Below are 9,949 nucleotides of genomic sequence, written 5' to 3' on the forward strand. Positions count from 1 at the left end.
CCCACCACCACCACCCTGGTCACATGACCTCGGGAAGTCACATGAGAGGTCATTATGTGCCCTGTCTGTCACAACACTGAGCAATTGGAGCGCGACATTTGAGTGACAGCTAAAATACACTTGGGGACAGTAACAAGCTAGCCACACAGATCAAAACAACTGATTCATGAGGGAGGAGGCAAGGAGGAGGGAGAAAAGCAGGAAGGGAGAGGAGGAGAGGAGGGGATAGAGGAGGGGGAAAGGAGGGGAGAGGAGGAAAGGAGGGGAGAGAAGGGGGAGGAGGGAGTAGGTGGGAGAAGGAGGGAGAAGGTGGGAGGAGGAGAGGAGGGAGAGAGCATGTGGGAGGGGGAGAGGAGGGTGGGAGTAGGGGGGAGAATGAAAGAGGTGGAAGGAGGCAGGGCAAAGAAAAGAGAGGGTGGGGGAAGGGGAGGGATTTGTTTTAGTAAAAGTTTTATGACACAACACAATAAGGTCATATAAGTGCCGAAGAATAAATGTGTTACAAGAGAGTAATATACCCAAAAAAGGAGGAGAGATAAGGACGATTGATTGGGGTCAAACAGTGTCTTTGTCTTTTATCATTTCAGTTACAATAAAACTAATAAATGGAAGACACACTGTTTTGACAGAGGTTTTTGTGATGTTTCATAGGAAAGAAAGAGCAAACCATACCAGAGCGCCCACCAACCACCCATGAAGGGGAGGGGAGAGACAGAGGAAAGGAAAGGGGAGTGTGAAGCAAGGGGGAAGGGGGGAAAGGGGAGCACATGCCATCTGTCTGACCTGTTGATTTGTTTGAGTAGCGAAACACACATCCACACCATACTGGTCTCTAAGATGAAATGCCACAAAAAAGTAAGAACAGAAGACGGGGACGACAGAAAGTAAGAAAAGAGGTAGGGCCAACAGGTGGTGCATTCTGACCACCTAGTTTGGGACTCTCTGGGAGTAAATTCACCACAAGACAGAAAGGACAAAGGAGAAGAAAAAAGAAACACAACCTACAGATGGCACCTTCCAACCACCAAAAAAGCAGACTAAACTTTGTTTGTTTGAGCAATTGTTTTAGTATGAGTCTTAAGGCACTTGCAACACAACTGGGTCATAATATAAGGGCCGAAGATTCCAGGTATTACAAGTGAGTTACAAACATTAATAAAGGAGGAGAGATGTTGACGATAGATATTTGACAGGAAAGAAGAAGCAAACCACACCAGAGCACCTGTCAACCACCCGCTGTTTTGAGTCAAGAGAAACACACCAACATAATTATAATCATAAATTGCAAGGGAAAAAGCAAGACAGACATACAAGAACAAAATAGGGAAAGAAAACGAAGTATGAGCCATCAACAAAACCCTTCACCCACCACACAGACAGAGACTCTAGAGGGAAAAAAAAAAAGAAGTGCGACACACAAGCAACACCTTTCAGTCACACACACAGAGAAAAAACAATAGCAGGAAAGAAAAAAGTCCAACATACCAGTGACACCCTCCAACCACCCTTATACACAGACAAAAACAATGGTAGCAAAGAAATAGAAAACCAGCTTCACCCTCCAACCACCCGCATTCACAACAAAACAAAAACAATTAAAGAGTAAAGAAAAAGAAGACCAGCGACACCCTCCTTTATTTGTTTTAGTAAAGGTTTTACGGTGCTCGCAACTGCATAAGGTCATATAATAATAATAATAATAATAGATAGCATTTGTATAGCGCATATCCCCGCGTGATATGAGCGCCAAAGGGTGGATGTCAGCAGAGAAGTCCTTACAAGGAATCACGCTTACTCTGCTCACCTCTCTAGCTTCAACAGCACAAAGTCTGCTTCGACTATCAAGGCATCCCGGAATTCGGAAATAGCTGGTCGCAAAAGAGTGGCGCACAAAAGTAATAGAAGAAAAATGACGATAGTAAGGATAAGGAAAGAAAAAGCAGCAGTTCCCTGTTGCAGTTCAGGTACAGTTATGAGCATGACATAAATGAACCAGCCCATTTACAATTCAACTGTGCATAAGAACATGGTTAATGTCCCCCCTTTGGTAATGGCCTTAACTCTTCATGTCCTTAGAGGATTTTCGTTCTGACCGAAGCCTCCCAGGGACTGCTCCTATACAGCAGTAGGGTGGGTTATAAAAGTCTACATAACTTTCAATCTACTAGGCCCACATCAAAACTTTTGGTATGGTTGTGTTAAGAAATGAAAGTTGCATTTATTGGTGTTCATTTTAGATACCTTTACTGAAAAATAATATTAGACTATTCATTTTAGATACCTTTACTGAAAAATAATAATAGACTATTGAAGTAAATGGCCATTAGCAAAAAAAAATTTGAGTAATTATTTGAAGTTTCCAGGTGAAAGATGAGGTGTACAATAACCATTTATAAAAAAGTCACATTCACATAGAATAGGCCTACATATTACGATGAACTAACCTGAATAGAGCCTCAACAAGATCCAACATCTAGATATAGATTTATAATATCCAAATGGAATGAAAACTTTGTCACTGTATAATCCAAACAATAAAACTGTCACTATAATTATTTCAGGAGCAATCTCCAGCCATGATAATCTCCCTAACCAAAACACAAACAAATTATACACAAAAAAATCAGCTGTTTAGAAACAAGCCATCAAATCTAGCATACGCGCCCACACAAACGCTACAAAATGAAAGTACAAACAGAAAAAGACCTATTTTCGGCATTTGCTACCATAATTTCGGTTGATGTCGTGAAATATTAGTTTCGCGTGTATTTAATGAAGGCTAGTGTAGCCAGCCGGTGTCAACGGCTCGCCGGCCAAACCCACTTCGCGCCGAGCCGCTCCCACCGGCTCACCGGACATGAAGAGTTAAGACACTTCAGTCAGTAGCACCGCCCCGGTGGTGGTGGGGGGGGTGGGGGGCCTCCAGCTGCCCACATTCACAAACAAAAACAATTACGAAAAAGAAAAAGAAAACCAGTGACACCCTCCACCCACGGGTAAAAAGTCAAAGTTGTAAACACTTACTTGTAGTAGCAGACACCAGCCATCAATATTCCGATGAATCCTGTTACTGTGGCAACTGCACACACAACTGTGGACAAGAGAACATCTTTGTGGTTAACTCATCTTTCAAGACATAGCAGACACATATATGTGTGTGTGTGCCTGATGAAAGGTACCAAGTGATGCATTTTGAAGAATCCTGTTTTTTGGTGGGTTTTATGAGCATTGTCATGTACAGAGATCATTTTTGCACAATATGCTTTTTAAATTTGTAAGATACCTTCAGTCGTTTTTTTAGATATGGGTGATTTTGTAAGGCAGGGTGCAGAAACAAAATTTTGAGAAAAACGGCTCAGAAGATTCCCCTTTGCTCCTGCTTTGTGGATTGCTTGCGACGATATAATGATATTGATGACAGATCAAGGCTTGGCACAGAAAATTTGGAATAGTCAGAGGAGACAGCACCATGCTGACGATAAACTGTGAGGAGTCTGGGGTAGATAATTGTGACAATGACGATAGATCATGAAAACAGGGGAGATAATACCACAATGAATAACTGGTGATTGATCATGGCTAGGCATGAAAAAAGACTTAGTATCCAGAAAATTGTATTCATTACATTACATTTTAAGAATAAAATTATAGAGTACAGCCCCCACCCCATGTCTTTACTCGCACATTACGGCCATAATAACCCCCTGTTCCCTTTCCCCCTGAGACATTTTTGCAGCCCCATTGTAACCCCCTGCTGTTGTGCACTAGGTCAAGCAATTACAAGAGGGTGGGCTGTTCTTTACTTTCACTCATATTTTTTTCAATTTAAAATGGATTAGCTGTTCTTTACTTTCACAGAGATATTTTTCCAGTTACAAATGGGTGAGCTGTTCTTTGCTTTCGCCCCACAATCTTCTTGGGGGAAAACAGAGCAAATCGGTTCCTTTTTAACTGTTTGATTTGTTCTCCCTATATCCACACGATCATCTTAGAGAATAAATTTTAAAAAAAAAAAAAAGAAAGCAAATTGGTTCAACTTATAGATTAACTGGGTGATTTGAACTACAAGAAAAAAAAAAAGTGATTTGTATTATCTGTACCCCTTACATCCAAAGGTGGTGGGGACAAACCCCAAAGGGTTCTACTCACATACAAAATTTTTGTCATCGGTTGCCATAAACTTGGATCCCTCTTCTTCCTGAGAAGGGCCCGGGTGATGAAAACGAGCTGTCTTGCCAGGCGGTGCATGCGTCTCAGGGGCAGCGTTCTCCGGCTTGTCAGTTTGAATGTCCCCCCCTGGTGCAGCAGGAACATACTGGGGTTCGACTTGTTCTAGATTGAGTCCCTGAGAGTTGCCCTGGGCCGAGACTTGCTGGTCAGCGTTCTCTCCCTTTTTGTCTGGACAAACCCAACAGAAAATTTTCAAAATAAACAAATTAAAAAATACAAATAAATAAACAAAATTCCACTTTAATTAATTGATTCCGTAAGGGAAATTTTAGTTAAATTTTAGTTTTGAATTTGAGCAAAAAGGAAAACATTGACAAAATAGTTGTAATTTAGATAGGAAAAAAATAAAATACGTAAGAGGCAACGGATAGAAGTAGAACCTAGCTAAAAAGTAACAACTGCAGCCTATTGTTTGTTAGCTTGCTGGAGTTGAGGGAAGCACATGTAACTACACAGTATCGGCTACTCAAAAAGCGGAGTAAGACAGACACGTAGAAAGCAGGGGAAAGAAAAGAAGTAGGAACTGCAAAGTCCAATAGCGCCTTCCAACCACTCACACAAACAGAAACAACAGAGAAAGAAAAGATGCAGGACCTGCCAGTAACATCCCCAATCACCCACACAGATGGAAACAAGTCAGGGGAAAGAAAAGAAGTACGAACTACAAATGCTGCCCTCAAACCACTCACAAATGCAGTTTATATTATGTTTAGTTTTAGTAAGAATTTTACAGCACTTGCTACACAATAAGGTCATATAAGTGCCGAAGATTAGAGGTGTTACAAGAGAGTAACAAACACATTTTTAGAAGGACGGGAGATAAGGGCGATAGATGTTTGATAGGAAAGGGGAAGCAAACCATACCAAAGCACCCATCAACCACCAATGCAGTTTATATTGGAAATTGCAGATTTAATTGTTTTAAAGACAAACAAAAAAGTACCACATAGCGACGGCAGCCAAAACATACGAGAAACCACAACGCATCACAGCAGTCACCCTGACTAAACTAATGTCACCTAAATACATACATAATGAGGTCCCACCAACCGAGTTGATTACCCGTAATGATTATGACCCAAGAGTCCCAGAAGTAATTATCACAGGTCACCAAAAAATGTCCACCATTGAGTAGAAATGGGTTGTGAGTGCCACCATTCATCATACTATCATGACAATAATTGCTTCCACAAAGCATGCTCCTATTATTGATACTTTTTTCTTAAATTGCTCGTTCCCACCACTATATCCGTTACTGTGTCAAGTGCATCTCTTAACTCAAATAGAAACAAATAAAATGCAGTTATTGCATGTCACTCGATGTTGTATCCCTTTAGATAAAAGAGAGTAACAAACAAAAAAAAGGAGGAGAAATCAGGATGACAGATGTTTAAGTCTTAGTAGATCTAAGTGTTTTACAGCACTTGCAACACGAAAAGGTCATATAAGTGCCGAAGATTAGAGGTGTTACAAGAGAGTAACAAACACAACAGAGAAGGAGGGGAGATAAAGATGATAGAAGTTTGACAGGAAAGAAGATGCAAACCACGCGCACCCGCCAACCATCCATGAGTGGAAGAATAAGTGTTACGAGGAGGTAACACTCAAAAAGAAAAAGAAAGAGAGATCAGGACGATAGATGTTTGGTAGGAAAGAAAGAGCTTTTAGTTTTTGTAAGAATTTTACAGCACTTACAACACAATAAGGTCATATAAGTGATGAAGATATAAGAGTTGTTACAAGAGAGTTACAAACACAGAAAAGAAGTAAGAGAGATCAGGAAAATACATGTTTGATATGAAAGAAGGAGCAAACCACACCAGAGCACCCACCAACCACCAGCAAAGAAAGAGCACTGCCTGTATGAAAAATATAACAACAACACTGCAGTTCACACCGTCAATTTGACTGCCTATATGGAGAACATGACAACAACAGCAACACCTGTCTATATGAAGATTATGTTGGCAAAAAGCAACACTATTCACAGTGAACTCCCTGCCGGTATGAGAACATAACCATAACTATAACAACAACAACAGCAGCAGAAGCACCATCAACAGCAGCAGCAGCAGCCACAATAACAGCAACAACAGAGCTCACACAGTCAATCAACTCACCGGCCTGTATGGCAGGTCCCCGCTGCAATGCATTGTCAAGCTTCTGCTGCTCTGTCAGTTCTTCGATGATTTTGGCGATTAGTTTATCGTTTTCAGGAGCAGAATCTAAGATGGAAAATGGATTTTTTTTTTCATATTGGTGTCAGAGATTAATTCTGAAAGAAGCAGCTTTGAAGGGAATGCTGAACTGCTACATATAAAATTATGTGACCAGTGCTGTTATCAACATCAAAACAAGATTGTGTGTCTGTGATTGCTTAAAAGAATCTTTTTTAAAGGATAGTGTGGGGGGGGGTGTACTATGTTCCAATTGTAATCTTTTCTCATGTCTGTCCGTCTGTCTCTCCTCTCTCTCATCCCTTTCTCTCTCCGGCACAAATTTGAGTACAGACATTCCCACAAAAAAAAGCGTGCACACACACACACACCCAAGTACTCATGATCAATAATGACAAACATCCCCTTTGTAACTGGATGACATCTAATAACCAAAAAAATCTTTCCTCAGAGAACATATATGCAGTAAAACTCTGATAACCCGAACTTCATGAGACCAGAAAATATCGTCGTGTTAAGCAGAGAGCTAATGAAAAGAACACCAAAAAAAGGCGAATTGACTCTTCCCTTACTTATTCAGATGAAATGCTAGGCCTCGGGTTACCAATTTTTAGCCATTAATAACACGGTCAGAGCTACCAACCTTGGGAAATCAATAAAAGGGAAACCTTATTTTCATCCTCAAGACCGATGTCTTACTTATCTGCACAGAATGAGGCTAGAAGAAGATTGTAGGTTTTTACTTGATGGTTTTCCAAGCTACTTCTCAGTTTACCAAACAATAACAAAACAAGGATGGAATTGATAAATCTTAGCGGCACATTATAAAGAATATTAGAAAAAATATTTTTTTAAACGAGACATTACTATCAAATTAGGAATGGTTGGCAGATTCTCAGTGGGGTTTTTTCCTGTCTCGTAAAGTGTGTGTGTGTGTGTGACTGTGTGTGCGCGTGTGTGTGTGTGTGTGTGTGTGAGTGTGTGTGAATTGTGTGCTGTGTATTTACAACAGTACGCAACTGTGGTTCGAGAAAAAAAAAAAGAAAGGAGAAGTGTCCGTGTAGAGAGTGATGAAATAGTCCAAAATTCATTCATATTAACTAGATAGATCTGATGATTTGTTTCATCCTTTTAAGGAAAGATAGTGGATAGTTGCAATGCAGAAAATAAAGATGAAAAAAAAGAAAGAAGGATTTTAAATCCTTTCGTGTTAACAAGAATCTTGTGTTACCTCTTAAAAGACATAACGGACACACGTCCGACCAGCAGCAGACCAATGGCAGTGTTGCAATAGATTTAGAGCCATTTCACATAAATGAGTAACAAAAATTTGTATATCTCACAGTATGCATGTTGTTCTTAGGTTTCTAAGTTTCAAATAAAGGAAACAAATGAAAAATCGGTATGAGAAACGAAATTGCTTGTTTTTTTAAAGTGCCCCCAAAACAGTGCATCTTCAACAGGTTAAGCGGCTTCAAGTCTACTGTATGGGTATTAGGAATGTTGGTCGATACACATTAAAGCTCACCAGAAACAAAGGCACTTTTTAGCACAGATTTCAATTTTGATAAAGTGGTTCAACCCCCCCCCCCCCCCCGATAACAGTCCGGAAAATTTGGCTTGGTCACATTGAAGAAAATGATCTGGCAGGGGGAGTTAATAAATCATGACCCTGTAGTGACGTAGCACTGGGAGAACATCTCCCACCCTGTCACTTGAACTGCCAGCTGTGGTGGGCATTGTGTCAGCTGGGCACGAAGCACAACACACATTAGATGATATATCAATGGCTCAGAGCTAGAAGTTACTCTTGTAGGCCCTACAGTTTAACGCCCACATCAATACTTTCTAGATAATTAAAGATCGCAGTGGCGGTCGACCTTTTTAGTAAGAGTTTTACAGCACTTGCAACACGAAAAGGTCATATAAGAGCCAAAAATTAGAGGTGTTACAAGAGTAGCAAGCACAAAAAAGGAGGAGAGATAAGGACGATAGATGTTTGATGGGAAACAAGGAGCAAACCACACCAGAGCACCCGCCAACCACCCGGGGTAGACCTTTTGTTCCACTAAACTGACTGTAAATGTTTCAAGCCCCCATTTGAAACAATTTAGATAATTAAGGAGGCAGGCTGCTTCCACCCAGCCTATCGGAACCAACTCAGGCAAACAGGGATACAGCTTCCCAACAAACTTTTAGAGATACTAGTAGGGAAAAAAACAAAACAACCAACCTGCCCACTTGAAGAATCAAACTTCCATCTTGTACTAAGTGACTGCAAAGAGGCAAACCAACATACCAGAGATGCCACAATATCCATGTGACTATGTCTAAATTTTTCAGCTTTGAGAAAAATGGATTTTTACAGCAAAAGCATAACCGCAAACACTTAAACACAGAAACATAAAAGGAAGTGTAAGACTGCAGTGAAACCACTGGCTAGATGGCTGTGATATTTACAGACTATGTGAGATGTCATTTGAATGCTTCAATTTGATTATTTTTAGCATTTTGGTCAAAATAGATATTATAGTCACTTCTGGCTCTCAGTCTCTGCTGTGATATATATCATATTACAAAACTCCAGAGCGGCTCTTTTGAAACACACGATGAAACACGAGTATAATGTCCACATCTCTGACACATTGACATTAATTTAAGTTGTTACAAAACACAAGAGTTTCACATCAATTCAAACTTGAATGTATTGACCAAATTCCAGGTCGCTTACACTTTATGATAAAAATAAACTGACACAATTACAAGGTTGTTATTATTTCTCAAAGTTCATTCAAGGACATAATATTGTTTCTTTTGTCACGAGCAAAAAGAAAACATTTTTTTTTTAAAGGTAAATAATTATATTATATGGTGTTTACATTATTTACTGTGCTAAAAACTTTGACAAACTCCCATAAATATCTCTACCCAGTTTTAAACTCCACACCACTAAAAAATGTACATAACAATATTATATTAAAATCAAACCCCAGACCTTAAAACAGAGAGAATCCCCTTTACTCTTGGAGGGGGAAAAAAATCCATGTTAAAAAATTGATTCCTATGATGACTGCCTAGCAGTATCATCCTGGCAAAACCTGTTGTCTGTGTTGCTAGAACAGTTTCAACAGTTATCTGTCTTTAGCTTTCTTTATTCATCATGAGAACTTGGAAGTAGTGCATAGTTGAAGGGTAAAATACTACTCTCAGCCTTCACTATCACAGTTCCTTCAGGAAAAAGTAAAGAAGTCTATAAATAGAAGCAATCATGTCTTTACATTCAACTTGACCTAGAAAAGGTTACATAATTCTTCCTGTCATGTCTAGCAGACATCTGGGAAAGTTCCCATGCACCACCGCCACAACCATAGAGTGTAGAATGGTTTGGTTACATGGTAGACCAACACAGGAAGGGAGGGGTGAGACAGAAACACAGAACAGTTTTCTTTGTTCCCACGCCACACCAAGAACTATGACATTATACAATAGTTTTAGAATCTGGTAAAGCTTAAGAAAAAAGACATGCTTGTAAGAATGTAACC

The 9,949-nt window shown here is 39.9% G+C and overlaps 1 protein-coding gene across 1 annotated transcript in view; it reads right to left on the minus strand.

Moving 5' to 3' along the window:
- LOC101848620 (neural proliferation differentiation and control protein 1) overlaps window positions 1-9,949 on the minus strand; it is a 20,542-nt gene that overhangs the window by 6,949 nt on the left and 3,644 nt on the right. The window contains exons 2-4 of the mRNA XM_005088780.3: window positions 6,351-6,455; window positions 4,150-4,398; window positions 3,025-3,091 (exon numbers count right to left, since the gene is read on the minus strand). Of these exons, the coding sequence (XP_005088837.1) occupies window positions 3,025-3,091; window positions 4,150-4,398; window positions 6,351-6,455 (421 nt within the window). The remainder of the gene's footprint in view (window positions 1-3,024; window positions 3,092-4,149; window positions 4,399-6,350; window positions 6,456-9,949) is intronic.

The sequence above is a fragment of the Aplysia californica genome, unplaced genomic scaffold (assembly GCF_000002075.1).
Source record: "Aplysia californica isolate F4 #8 unplaced genomic scaffold, AplCal3.0 scaffold00001, whole genome shotgun sequence".
In the NCBI taxonomy this organism is placed as follows: Eukaryota; Metazoa; Mollusca; class Gastropoda; order Aplysiida; family Aplysiidae; genus Aplysia; species Aplysia californica.